We start from the raw sequence: 14,057 nt of genomic DNA, 5'->3' as shown, positions 1-14,057 counted from the left end.
ATTTTTGTGATTAAAAAGGGCTATCGCGAAATCTGAGAAAATAAAACCCAATCGGAACAATATAATGTATAGTACCGCAGGCTGGGTTTGTAATGACTTGTGCACATAGCTACGGGTTCAATTTAAACTTGAAAAGAGTGACAATTGGCAGGTCTGCTGAACCAAATAGCATAAATACATTCCAAGAAGCGATGACAATATAGAACTTTCCAAGGGAAAATAATAAACCTTTTGATGAATAGGATAACTGGATTTCTTAATAAAAATACCGTTCATGTATTTCAAGAGCCCACCATCAAGCAGTTTAGAAACTAAATGATAAACAAAATTACAATGCAACTTAAACGGGTAAAAGATATAAATATTCCTGTAATCAGAATAAACATGAGTTAAACTACAACCAATGAGTAAGAAGAACCCAAGTCCCTAACAAAGCTTGCTCCAAGGACAGGTTTAGTGTAAATGTCAATCACAGGTGCGTCATAAGCCCGCACACTATGAACCCGGAGAGCTCACGAGGAGCACTCGACGCTGCACCCGGAAAGTGAACTAGTGATTGGATTAAGACACTGTCAATCATACAGACTTCGAGCTATTGTACGAACAGCCAATAGAAGAGGAGAGTGAGAGCCCCGCCCCTACAGTTTCAGTCTGCTTAGACTGGTTGGAGAATGGAGCTGTCCGTCACAATACGCTAACAACCAATTGGATGACGAGTGTAGGATGTCGGCATGTCAAGTGGACCCACCCTATTTCCCAATGATTGGACAATAACCGTGTCAATCACACGCAGCCCTATTCTATTGGAGAAGGGTGCTGTCAGTCATAGCTCCAGCCTGGGCTATGATTGGTGCGGACGCTGTCAATCACAGCTCCCTGGCTGCGGCTGGCTTGTCATTTCTTTGGAGCTAGGTTGAGGACAGCAACGCGAATGAGTGAGACAGAGAGCCAGGGATTAACCAGAGTCACTTTAACAAGCAGCAGTCTGCAACAGGACCGATCCAGGCAAAAGGAAAGGGGGAAAAAAATCATTCATAAAATAACACCATTTGGAAGAGTAACCAACAGCAACAAAAATATTCTTGAGCGCCCTGGGATCCCCAGTGTGTCCGGAGTGAAGATATTTCTGCAGTTTTTTAAAAAAACAATATATTTTATATAATTATTTTAAAGAACTCTCCTGTATTAAAGGGATCTAACCATGTCCTCTTCCTCACAACAAGCGTCTCAGAGAGTGCGGCGCAATGGATCGCCGACTTCGAACCGCCTGCAGCCCATAAGGGCCACCGTGCCCTTCCAGCTGAGACAAGGCAATAACAGCCCGACCCGCTCCTCCTCCTGCAGCGGCAGCACCAGCTCACCATCGGCAGCAGCAGCAGCAGCGACGGCGGCTTCTTCAGCATCAACAGCAACTGCAACCACCTCGACCTCAACAGCAGCCACATCCACCATCTCCAACGGTCAGAAACTTTCCCCGACCTCCTCGCCCACCTCTTCGCTCTGGGCTCCGGCTGCAGCTGTCGCCGCCGACGGACGCGTGAGGCACAGACGGTCCCCTGACAGCAGGAGCTCACCTGAGAGAAGGAGCCCCAGTTCTCCTGTTTATAAAGGTACAGAGGGAAGCCACAGAGACAGACTGTTATTATCACAGTTAAATTAAAAGAGTAGAGCAATAAAATTATTTGAACGCCTGTTTGTCATTGCTGGGGATTTTTTTTCCTTTCAAATCTGTTTGCAAAGGTTGGCTTTGTGTTTTCTAGTATACTGTAGAACAAATATATTGAGGTTAGACGTTTTAAAAACAGAAAGGGGTAACTGGGATGTTTTTACACCCAATTAATTAAGGTAGGTAAAGAAAACTACTCATGCAGCAGTTTGTAAAGCTACACAAGAGCATTGCAACTACAGGGCTCGGTATTGTTTCAAACGTAAGGGGTAAGAAACTGGAATTATATGTGTTTTCTGTGTGTGATGAAGGTGCAGAAAAGATAACTGCAGGGGTTGTTGTTTTGATGCAGAAGGGGATTTAAACGGCACAATGTAGGGTTCTGTGTCTGTTTATGCAGGCTAGGCATAGACACAGAAGGGAATTATTTTTTCTGGGACTTAACCTGCTACATCATGTCAGCTTTCCAGAATATCTATGTCTGAAGCAAGGGTAGATTGTTTTATTAATGGCGATAAAGGACATTTTAGCATTTTTTTATTAACTCTCAAATAGATATAAAATATAAAAACAGCTCTTGGCTTTATGGACAGTTAGTTTCCTACATCTGTTTACACTATCTTGTACATTACAGGAGCCAGGCATTTTATATTTATATTACTAAAATGTCATTCACAGCAAATGTCAGTGACGTTGCAAAATGCATTAATGTAAATTCTAAATGCCAATTTGCAGCATTTAAATATTTTCCCGATTGTTTTGTTGGGATATTATCAGTCTAGGTGTGGTATCCATTTCAGATTTTGCTTTCCCCCTTCTAAAGCTGAGAAACGCTGATATAAAGCAAAACTCATTTTGAAGGCCAAACCTACTTATGAAACACTGCAACTATGGAGGAAACAAACCGAGAGCGTTTTGCCTTTTTAACCACTGAGTGTTATGATGAAGTCTTTGCACAATTTCTATAAACGCGAGTATTTTGCTCCGTGATTCGACTAAAGAAAGTTTTGTATCAAAACAACAACAAGGCTAGATAGTATTTAATGAGGTTAAATAAAGCAATACTTTTTATTTAAAATAAGACTAACTCCGATAACAATCATGAATGTTGAGGTGTGCATCAGTGCAACGTGAATGACAAGCTTATGTTTGCAAAAAGTCACGACGTGCAAACATAAATGGATGATATCCCGTATTTGTGTATAGTTGAATTTGAAACTGGATTGTGCATCTGCAGGGAAAACGTCCTCATGGCGTTATTCGCTCGGTATCTAATTTTTATGTGCACAGATCATCAGTTCAAGACTTGGTTTCATCGTATTAGGTATTTACTTTGACTACCAGATTAAAATGTCACCTTTTCTCACTGGCATTTAGGTTGTTTACGAGCCAACCTGCAGTAATGAAGTCAAGGTACTGGGGTTATGGTTAAGTATTTTACCTCCCCCTCCAGGTTCACGCCTGCTGATGCAGAAACTTAGATCATTAAAAAAACAAGGGATGGGGGGCAGGCGAAGAAAAACATGAATGAAATTAAAACGATATTTTTAACTGTCTCGGCCCAGTGCAGACGTGCGTGATAAAATGCGGCTCTAAATCCGATTTTAATCACTTTCAGCTTTCGCAATGTATGCATTTAAGTTGGGGGAGAATATGTTTTAAAGGGCGATAATGACATTCAGTGCGGGAGAATGGGCTGCTTTATGTAGAGCTGTCGAATGCACTTGGCATTCAGACAGTAACACATGGACCAAGGGCTTGTGGCATTTTAATTCATTCGGGGGCCGTAGCAAAGGGCAACATGGGGACTCCACTAAAGCAGAGGAACAGCGATATTGCATGAAATGCACGCACTGGTGGAATTTGTTCAGAAAGGCTTAATTATCGATTTGCATTTTAATAAAAATTGAAACAATGATTTTTTTTGCATAAATCAGTGAAATGTAAGATCACTTGAACCGGAGTCACCCCTTCCTTTCTCCTCCCTGTCCGCCAAATATTATTGTGATTTAAGGATAGTAGGTCGGTGGCGGGTTGTTCGCATTCACTATTTACATAACCTGTTTGCTGCCTGACCTGGTTCTGTGAATCGGGCATTACATTACATTAGTTGGTCCTGATGCTTCTCCCGTCTGTGCGGAGACCGCATGCAATCCCACTGCTTCCAAAAAAAGTCCTCACGTCAGACATCCCCAAACATGCCGACGAGTTTTAGCCGACCTGTGCATATTACTATTGCTGAGTGAATTTAAAATAAAATTGCTGGACTATAACTTGGTGTTGTAAAATTGTTTACAATTATTACTATTGCACATTTAGTAATCGATTAAAAAAAATATATAAATAGTGCGTTTAAAGTCAAAACGCTTTCAACCGGGGCGAAATTTGCACGGACGATAAGTTCAACCCGTTGCTCCCCATCCTGCAAATCTTTCCATTGATGTCAAAACATTTTTAACAAATGCAAGTGTATGATTTTTGCCCCCTGAAGCCCCAACTAACTGTCGCTGTCTGCCTGTGAGCGCGTTGACAGGGGCTGCGAGTAAGTGGGTGAAGGCGGGGACTGGAGGCGAGTGTCAGTCTGTCAGGTTTTTTTTAACCACTTGATCATTTTAAAACAACTTTGAAACCAACTGTGGACTATAGCCCGGCGGGTTCAGGTATCTTACATTGACCTGTCTGGTATTATTAGTATTCACCGGTTGGCTGCTTTGTGAGCAAAATCCTAGCTTTAAAAAATCTGATTATAAACAGAAAACATGTTTGGAAGATTAGATTTGAAAAAGTCAGATTGGTTTGTGAGGTTGTTGGCTTTACGAGGATGTCAACAACCCCGATTCATTCCTGTTTTTTACAGGAAGGTTGCACTTCCTCGAGCAGCTTCATTCAGTTTCTTGGGGGAGGGGGATGAAATTCCAGATATTTAATTAATATCACTGTTTCATCGGGTGTGCTTTCGATATTTTTGCGTGGAGGAGACTGAGATCTTGCAATCCTGTTTGGAGCCTGGTTGTAATATAGGCCTTTAGAATTGGACCCATTTTTTGTACGAATTAACAGTCCAGGATTAAAATATCTATTTTTGGCCTAAAAGTTCGTTGTTAAAATTCCCTATTTTTGACAAGGGGAATAAATGCACGATATGGTTGGAAAAATTCCATATAATTGGTGCAGTGATACAATCTTGGAACTTTAAAAATAATCAAAGATGCCTTTACTGACTGCCGTAATTGCATTTTAATAAATCACTAGAGTTGAGATCTGGGCTTGTCAAGTGTCAGTTATTTCTAGCAACAAATGTGGCTTTTTTTGTGAAAAACATGTGTTTTGCTATTCAGGTCAGTGGATTTATAGTCTGATAGTTTTTCTAAACAAAAATCCTCCTGATTTGACCTTGGCATTATTGGGGCAATATATTGTATTCATTCCTTTGCTCTAATAGTTTGGCATAGTATCATTTAACCTGTCATTTAAAATCAGACAGTTTTGTAGATAGGATCGTATAAATTTATAGCACTGAAGGTGTCTTTGCCAGCTCTCTGCTAGAGCAATCCAAAACTAATCCCAATGCCCCGTTCTCTCCCCAGAGCCTTGTTTCAACCACTGCTTCAAATATTTATCCAAATTATGCAATGATCTCTACCTCAACCACTCTGTGTGGCAAAGCATTCCATGCTCCAACAGCTGTCCATATAAAGACATTTCTCCTAATCTTCTTACTCTCTCGGTGATCATTTTAAATTGATGATCCCTTATTGTTGACTCCCCAATGAGAAGAAATGGTCTTTCCCACGTCTATCAAACTTTTCAAATTTAAAAATCTCTATTAATTCTCCTCTTAGCCTTTGCTGCCGTGGTGGAAATAGTCATGGTATCTGGAGTCTTTCCTCATAATTATAGTTTCTCATCCCTGGCATCATCCTGGTGAATCTATGTTGTAAGCTTTCTATTCCTTCAGTGGCTTTTCTATAATTGTAGCCAAAACTGTGTACAATACTGTACCTGTGGCCTAACTAATGTTTTGTATAAATTCATAATTACGTCCTTACTCTCTGTGCCCCTATTTTTAAAATCTAAAATTCTATTGGCCTTTGTACTGCATTCAGTTTTGGGCACCAAACCTCAGGACAGATATACTGGCCTTGGAAGGGGTACAGTGCAGATCCACCCGAATGATACCAGGGCTGAAAGTGTTAAATTATGAGGACAGGTGGTATAAACTTGGCTTGCATTCCCTTGAGTTTTAGAAGGTTGATGGGTGATCTAATTGAGGTGTTTAAAATGAAAGAGGCATTTGATAATTTCTCTGTTTCTATCTTATTTCATCTGGTGGAGAAATCCAGAACAAGAGAGCATAATCTTAAAATTAGAGCTAGGTTATTTAGGAGTGAAATCAGGGAGCATTATTTCATGAAAAGGATAGTGAAAATCTGGAACGCTCTTGCAAAAATGTGACGGAAATGTGGGAGGAGAAAAAAAGGAATTGGAGTATAGACTCAATGGAAAAACACTGAAGGATTTGGATGAACAGAGACATCTAGGGGTTCAAATATGTAATCCCTTAAAAGCGAGAGTTCAGGTGCACAGGAACATAGGAAAAGGAGTAGGCCATTCAGCCCTTCAAGCCTGTTCTGCCATTCCAACAGATTTTGGCTGATCTGCACCTGTGGATGCTGGATCAGTTGAAATTTTCAAGATTGAGATCGATAGATTTTTGTTGGGTAAGGATATCAAGAGATATGGAAGAAAGGCGGGTAAATGGAGTTGAGGTATAGATCTTCCATGATCTAATTGAATTTTTAAAAATTCATTCTTGGGATGTGAGTGTCGCTGGCAAGGCCAGCATTTATTGCTGATCTCTAGTTACCCTTGAGAAGGTGGTGGTGAGCCGCCTTCTTGAACCGCTGCAGTCCGTGTGGTGAAGGTACTCCCGCAGTGCTGTTAGGTAGAGTGTACCAGGATTTTGACCCAGCGACGATGAAGGAACGGCAATATTTTCCCAAGATTTTAGCAAGGCTTCTGACAAGGCCTCACATGGCAGACTGGTCAAAAAAGTAAAAGCCCATGGGATTCAAGGGTAAGTGGCTAGTTGGATCCAAAATTGGCTCAGTGGCAGGAAGCAAAGGGTAATGGTTCCCGGGTGTTTTTGTGACTGGAAGGCTGTTTCCAGTGGGGTTCCGCAAAGCTCAGTACTAGGTCCCTTGCTTGTTGTGGTATATATTAATGATTTGGACTTGAATGTGGGGGGCTTGATCAAGAAGTTTGCAGATGATACAAAAATTAGCTGTGTGGTTGATAGTGAGGAGCATAGCTGTAGACTGCAGGAAGATATCAATGGACTGGTCAGGTGGGCTGAAAAGTGGCAAATGGAATTCAATCCAGAGAAGTGTGAAGTAAAGCATTTGGGGAGGGCAAACAAGGCAAGGGAGTATCCATAAATGGGAGGATACTGAGGTGTAGAGGAACAAAGGGACCTTGGAGTGCATGTCCACAGATCCCTGAAGGTAGCAGGACAGGTAGATAAGGTGGTTAAAAAGGCATACAGGATACTTTCCTTTATTAGCCGAGGCATAGAATATAAGAGCAGGGAGGTTATGCTAGAACTGTATAAAACATTGGTTAGGCCACAGCTTGATTACTGCACACAGTTCTGGTCACCACATTACAGGAAAGATGTGATTGTACTAGAGAGGGTTCAGTGGAGATTTACGTGGGTGTTGCCAGGGCTGGAGAATTCTAGCTATAAGAAAAGATTGGATTGGCTGGGGTTGTTTTCTTTGGAACAAAGGAGGCTGAGGGGAGATTGAATTGAGATATATGAAATTATGACAGGACTAGATAGAGTGGATAGGGAGAACCTATTTCCCTTAGCAGAGGGGTCAGTGACCAGGGAGCATAGATTTAAAGTAATTGGTAAGGATTGGAGGGGAGCTGAGGAGAATTTTTTTCACCCAGAGCATGGTGGGGGTCTGGAACTCACTGCCTGAAAGAGTGATAGGGGCAGAAACCCTCAACTCATTTAAAAAGTATTTGGATGTGCGCTTGAAGTGCCGTAACCTACAGGGCTACGGACCAAGTGCTGGAAAGTGGGATTAAGCTGGATAGCTTTTTCGACTGGCACAGACACAATGGGTCGAATGGCCTCCTCCTGTGCTGTAACTTTCCATGATTCTATGAAGTCAGGATGGTATGTGACCTGGAGGGTAATGCGCAGGTGGTGGTGTTCCCATGGACCTGCTGCTCTTGTCCATCTAGGTGGTAGAGGGTTTGGGAGGTGCTGTCGAAGAAGCCTTGTTGAGTTGCTGCAGTGTATCCTGTAGATGGTACACATTGCAGCCACGTTGCACTGGTAGTGGAGGGAGTGGATGATGTCGAGTTTCTTGAGTGTTGTTGGAGCGGCACTCATCCAGGCAAGTTGAGAGTCTTCCTTCACACTCCTGACATTTGCCTTGTAGATGTTGGAAAGGCTTTGGGGAGTAAGGAGGTGAGTTACTCGCCGCAGAATACCCAGCCTCTGAGCTGCTCTTGTAGCCACAGTATTTATGTGGCTGGATCAGTTAAGTTTCTGGTCAATGGTGACCCCCAGGATATTGATGGTGGGGGATTCATAGATGGCAATGCCATTGAATGTCATGGGAAGGTGGTTAGACTTTCTCTTGCTGGAGACGGCCATTGCCTGGCACTTGTTTGGTGCGAATGTTACTTGCCATTTATCGGCCCAAGCCTGGATGTTGTCCACGTCTTGCTGCATGCGGGCATGGACTGCTTCATTATCCGAAGGGTTGCGAATGGAACTGAACACTATGCAATCATCAGCGAACATCCCCACTTGTGACTTTATGATGGAGGGAAGGTCATTGATGAAGCAGCTGAAGATGATTGGGTCTAGGACACTGCCCTGAGGAACTCCTGCAGCAATGTCCTGGGGCTGAGATGATTGGCCTCAAACAACCACTACCATCTTCCTTTGTGCTAGGTGTGACTCTAGCCACTGGAGAGTATTTCCCCTGATTCCCATTGACTTCAATTTTACTAGGGCTCCTTGATGCCACACTTGGTCAAATGCTGCCTTGATGTCAAAGGCAGTCACTCTCACCTCACCTCTGGAATTCAGCTCTTTTGTCCATGTTTGGACCAAGGCTGTAAAGAGGTTTGGAGCCGAGTGGTCCAGTGGAACTCAAACTGAGCATCGGTGAGCAGGTTATTGGTGAATAAGTGCTGCTTGATTGAACTGTCGACAACATCTTCCATCACTTTGATGATTGAGTGGCAGAAGAGGCTCGAGGGGCTGAATGGCTGGCTTCTGTTCCTATGTACCTGTACTCTCACACTTTTAGGGAATTATGCATTTGAACTCCTAGGTGTCCCTGTTCATCAACACCCTTCAGTTTCTTTCCACGTTAAATTGCATCTGCCATCTATCTGCCCATCTAACTTGTCTGTTTTACTGTATAGTTTTATAGTCCTCCTCACTGTTTGCCAAATCCCCATAAAAGTAGGAGGTTTGACTAATAATGAGGGGGACAGTAAAATACTTAAAAGAAGACATAAACAGATTTAAGATTGTCCTATTGACATGCTAGATCCACATTGTTCTACTATGTTGGACTGTGGCTTAGTCATATTATGCACTCTTTGGTCTCTTTGGTAGTGAGGGATTATAACATTGCTCACAGTGGTGTTCCCCAGGGGTCAGTGCTGGAACCACTGCTTTTCTTGATATATATTAATGACTTGGACCTGGGTGTAGACAGCACAATTTCCAAATTTGGAGATGACACAAAACTTGGTAGGGTAGTGAACAGTGAGGAGGATAGTGATAGACTTCAAGAGGATATAGACAGGCTGGTGGCATGGGCGGACACGTGGCAGATGAAATTTAACGCAGGAAAATGCGAAGTGATATATTTCAGTAGGAAGAAGAGGAGCGACAATATAAACTAGAGGGCACAACTCTAAAAGGACTCAAAGAGAGATCTGGGGGTATATGTGCACAAATCATTGAGGGTGGCAGGACAGGTTGAGCAAGTGGTTAAAAAAGCATACGGGATCCTGGCTTTATAAATAGAGGCATAGAGTACAAAAGCAAGGAAGTCATGATGAACCTTTATAAAACACTAGTTCGGCCACAACTGGAGTATTGTGTCCAGTTCTGGGTGCCGCACTTTAGGAAGGATGTGAAGGCCTTAGAAAAGGTGCAGAGGAGATTTACTAGAATGATTCCAGAGATGAGGGACTTTAGTCAAGTGGATAGACTGGAGAAGCTGGGACTGCTCTCTTTGGAAAAGAGACAGTTGCGAGGAGATTTGATAGAGGTATTCAAAATCATGAAGGGTCTAGACAGAGTAGATAGAGAGAAACTGTTCCCATTGGCAGAAGGGTCAAGGATCAGAGGACATCGATTTAAGGTGATTGGCAAAAGAACCAAAGGTGACATGAGGAAAAACTTTATTACACTGCGAGTGGTTAGGATCTGGAATGCATTGCCCGAGGGGTGGTGGAGGCAGATTCAATCATGGCCTTCGAAAGGGAACTGGATAACACGGCTAGGGCTATTTCAATGATCATTTCGCGTGAGATCTCAAGGTGCACAGTCGCATTGAGTGCAGTAGTCATACCATGACCAAATAGTCCCACAGATATCCCTGTTCTTTCTCAATGTAGTGAATATCAATACCCTAATTATTTATGCATCTAGAACTAAAATTTAATTTATATTAATTTTATACTATATAATTTGTGTGCTGCTCGTCATTGTGTAAATTCTTTCTGCTGGTGGGATTATTCAGACCGATAGGCAACAGAATTCTTCACAACTCCCCAATGGAAATCCTAGAGTAAATACCAGTTAAGCCTGGAATCTGAATTAGCTGAGAATCCAGTGCTCTAGGATACAGCTGCAGAGAACATTTTTAAACAAAAGAGAATGATAAATTAATAATAATATCACAGTTAGGGCTATTTAAATGATCCTTTTGGTGTAAGATCTCAAGATGCAGGGTAGTATTAAGTACAGTTGTCATACCATGACCAAATGGTTCCACAGACATCCCTATTTCTTCACAGTTTAGGTAGGAAAGTTTGATTTTTACAGTAGTGTTCCCATTGGTAACCAAGATGAAATAATTCTTTGCTGTGTGGCACTCCATCCAATGTAGCTGCCCAGTTGTCATGAAACTGAGTTAGTGACGTATAGCTCTGGGCTAGAACCTGTCACCACCTGGCTGGAAATTAAATGCACAACCATTTCAGCTTTTTGGGTCCTCAGCCTTCACATAATTTCAATCATGTTAAACATTGAAAAATCAAATTTCCAATTGAATTCTTTTTACAATGTCACTAGTGTAATTTTAAATGTATAGCACTTTTCACAACATTAAATTTCCACACACTTTATTTGAGTATAAACATTGCAATCTGATCCATGGACTTGGAGTATGATGTACTTAACCTTGCAAACCAGTTTTGTTTTGAAGTATAATGTTAATGATTATTAATTTATCATTTTCTTTTTGTTTAAAAATGTTCTCAGCAGCTGTATCCTAGAGCATTGGATTCTCAGCCAATGCAGATTCCTGGCTTAACTGGTGTTTACACTAAAAATTTCTATGGGGGTGCTTTATAATTTTGACTCTGATTTGTTTTGGGGAAGAAACATCAAACTGCTTTTTGTGGGATGGAAATGTTCCCATATTCCTTGTATATGTGGACTAACAAAGGAACAGGATTAACGGCATCCATGGAGATTTCTGTAGACTGGACCATTGTGCCCTTCCTTTGCAATAGTGGAGGGGATTGATGAGAGGAAATCATTCAACTTCTGATTTGGGAGAAAACACCAAAAGAATTTCTGTTTTTATATCCTATTCAACACTTTCCTTTTTAGACTGCTGCTTAGCATTGCTTATTCAAAAGGGTGAACAGGCAGTCAGCTGCTAAACCTGTCCCACTGTCATTACCCTTCTGGCTGATAGGTGGAAGAGTAAGATCTGCTTGGGATAACTTGTTGTTTTGTCTTTTTTTACCTCTTTTTCTTTCTTTCCTTCCATCTCTCCCTCCCTCTGAATGATAGTGTTTGTCTTCCTATTGAGTCTCCCTCATGGCATAGCTCAGAATGGCAACTTACCATGTGGAAGGCTATGGATATGAACCCATTTCCTTCCCCACAGTGGCACGTAGTATTGGACCGTTAATGTGCCCCATGGCTTTTATCTTTTGATTTTTACTCTGTGAAATGATGTTTGAATGTGTTGCCCAGTTGTTTGATCCCTATTCCTGCCTGTGCCATTAGAACCACCATCCCATGGCAAAATGCACTGCAACAACAATGCACCACATGAATTTTGCTGCTTTGTTTTGCTTTGTGAAATGATCTCCAGCCATGTGTGAATGCGCTGTCCTGCCGTGGGAGGCCTACTGCTGGCAGCGTCACAAGAACTAACATGATGGAAGTAATGTCAATACTGTATTTGTCTACTCTTGATGCTAACTGTGTAATCCTCAAAGATTATGTCCATTAACATCTGAATAATGGTTGCTGGGGGCAGGGAGACAGACAGAGTGACATAGAGTTTTGTAGTTACTACGTTATCAGTTACTCTGCATTGGTTGTGGTTAAAATGAGTAAGGCCACATGTTTCTCTTATGGCAACTTCATAATGTGGACCATTACTGATTAAGCTTTCTCGGTGATATAAGTTCTTAAGGCTTTATGTTGTTGATTTGCCCAGATTGTTACAGCAGTTCTCACATAGTTCAATGCAAGGCAGAGCTGAGGTGCATTTCTATTTGCAGAGGTTAACGACACTGGTTATTGCTGTATAGAAGGCACTCTGAATGATCCATACAGCAGTAGCCACGTGAACTGATTAAAAAAGCTACTGGGGGCTGCTTTGAAAGTTTGTGCTCCTCACTCCCCATTGAATGGAAAGCACAGCCTCATTTTTAATTCATGTCAACATGCCCGAGGACTTGTTTCCTGTGGCACAGTGGAGACATAATCTTGTGTAGGAGGCCTGGTAGCCAAAACCTTTTATCAACAGCAGTTCTAGTTGATTAATCAAATAGTTGTTGTGCCCTTAGTTCATGTTGACTCTGCCTATTCAAAGTACCAACGTATTGTAAGTGTTTTTGAAGAGATCTTTGTTCATAAATGTCAGAATAGAATAGTTTTGCTTTCAATTTCTGAACAATGAGTGACATTTGTAAACATAAATTTTCACAAAAGGTGAACCATAAATATGAATCTATTATTGCTGCATGATGCATAGTACCTGACTGAATTGAGAAACAATTTAAAAAGAACACTAGGCCTAGGAGTAACTCGTGTGTTTTAATTCACGACTCTCTGGGAGTCAATAATTTGGCTGACATTCAAATTAGGTGACTTTCACAAACTCTCCAATCAGGCTGCTATGGAGCCCTGACCCTAGGATGTAGGAACAGCTTGCAGGACAAGACTTACTTTGCAAAAGAATACGTCTGGTTGGCCAGTCATAGAATAGCTGAAGGAACATATAGTGTTACATAGAATGTACAGCACAGAAACTGGCCATTCGGCCCAACTGGTCTATGCTCCACACAAGCTTCCTCCTACCCCTCTTCACTTAACCCTATCATCATAACCTTCTATTCTTTTTTTCCCTCGTGTGTTTATCTAGCTTCCTCTTAAATGCTGGTGGGAACTCTTGGTGGTGAAAGAAGGCTGTAATTATTCTGTTCATTTTCTGAATATTTAATTTGGAAGATTGTGTTAGAATGCATCTAGAGGTTGAGGAAAGCGAGGTTGTGGGAGGGAATGCTTATGGGACCAGAATGGCACTACAGCCATGTATCTTATTTTATCCAATGTTAAAATGGTATGGGTGTCTGTGGAGAAGAAAGGTAAGAGGAAGAGATGCAGTAATTTTTTTTAATAAAGGTGCACACAATGTAATGATCAAACCTTGAAGCCATGAAATGGTAACCACAAAGTACCTGCTTATGCACAGTGAATTTAATATTGTACAGCATGCTTGAGAGGCCAAATGTTCTTAAGTATGTTTAATGCGTACATTAAGCGTTTTTCTTCCAAACATAGTTTTATAGTGGATTTGTATTTTCTTCTGTGAGGGATCATTTTGATCATCAGGACAAGAGCTGTATAATACTTACTGCTCCTTCATTTTCCACAGTTGAAAGGTCCAAATCTCAACAGATGAGAAGCTCAAATACCATCCGGCGCACCTCATCTCTAGACACCATAACAGGACCTTATCTCACAGGACAGTGGCCACGTGATCCCCATTTACACTACCCATCATCTATGAAAGACAAATCTACACAGGTAAAGAGCAAAATTGTGATTTGGGATTTTATTGGAACATATTCATATCATTTTGTGACCTTGGTC

The 14,057-nt window shown here is 41.6% G+C and overlaps 1 protein-coding gene across 2 annotated transcripts in view; it reads left to right on the top strand.

The window, feature by feature from the left end:
• Positions 1-913: 913 nt before the first annotated feature.
• LOC137341120 (glucocorticoid-induced transcript 1 protein-like) overlaps positions 914-14,057 on the top strand; it is a 240,240-nt gene continuing 227,096 nt past the window's right edge. For both annotated transcript variants that reach the window (XM_068004073.1, XM_068004064.1), the window contains exons 1-2: positions 914-1,610; positions 13,840-13,991. In XM_068004073.1, coding sequence (XP_067860174.1) covers positions 1,202-1,610; positions 13,840-13,991 — 561 coding nt within the window. In that variant the 5' untranslated portion in view covers positions 914-1,201. The remainder of the gene's footprint in view (positions 1,611-13,839; positions 13,992-14,057) is intronic.

The sequence above is a fragment of the Heptranchias perlo genome, chromosome 2 (genome assembly GCF_035084215.1).
Source record: "Heptranchias perlo isolate sHepPer1 chromosome 2, sHepPer1.hap1, whole genome shotgun sequence".
NCBI lineage: Eukaryota > Metazoa > Chordata > Chondrichthyes > Hexanchiformes > Hexanchidae > Heptranchias > Heptranchias perlo.
The sequence above is the reverse complement of the archived record's forward strand: the minus strand, read 5'-3'. Positions and strand labels throughout refer to the sequence as shown.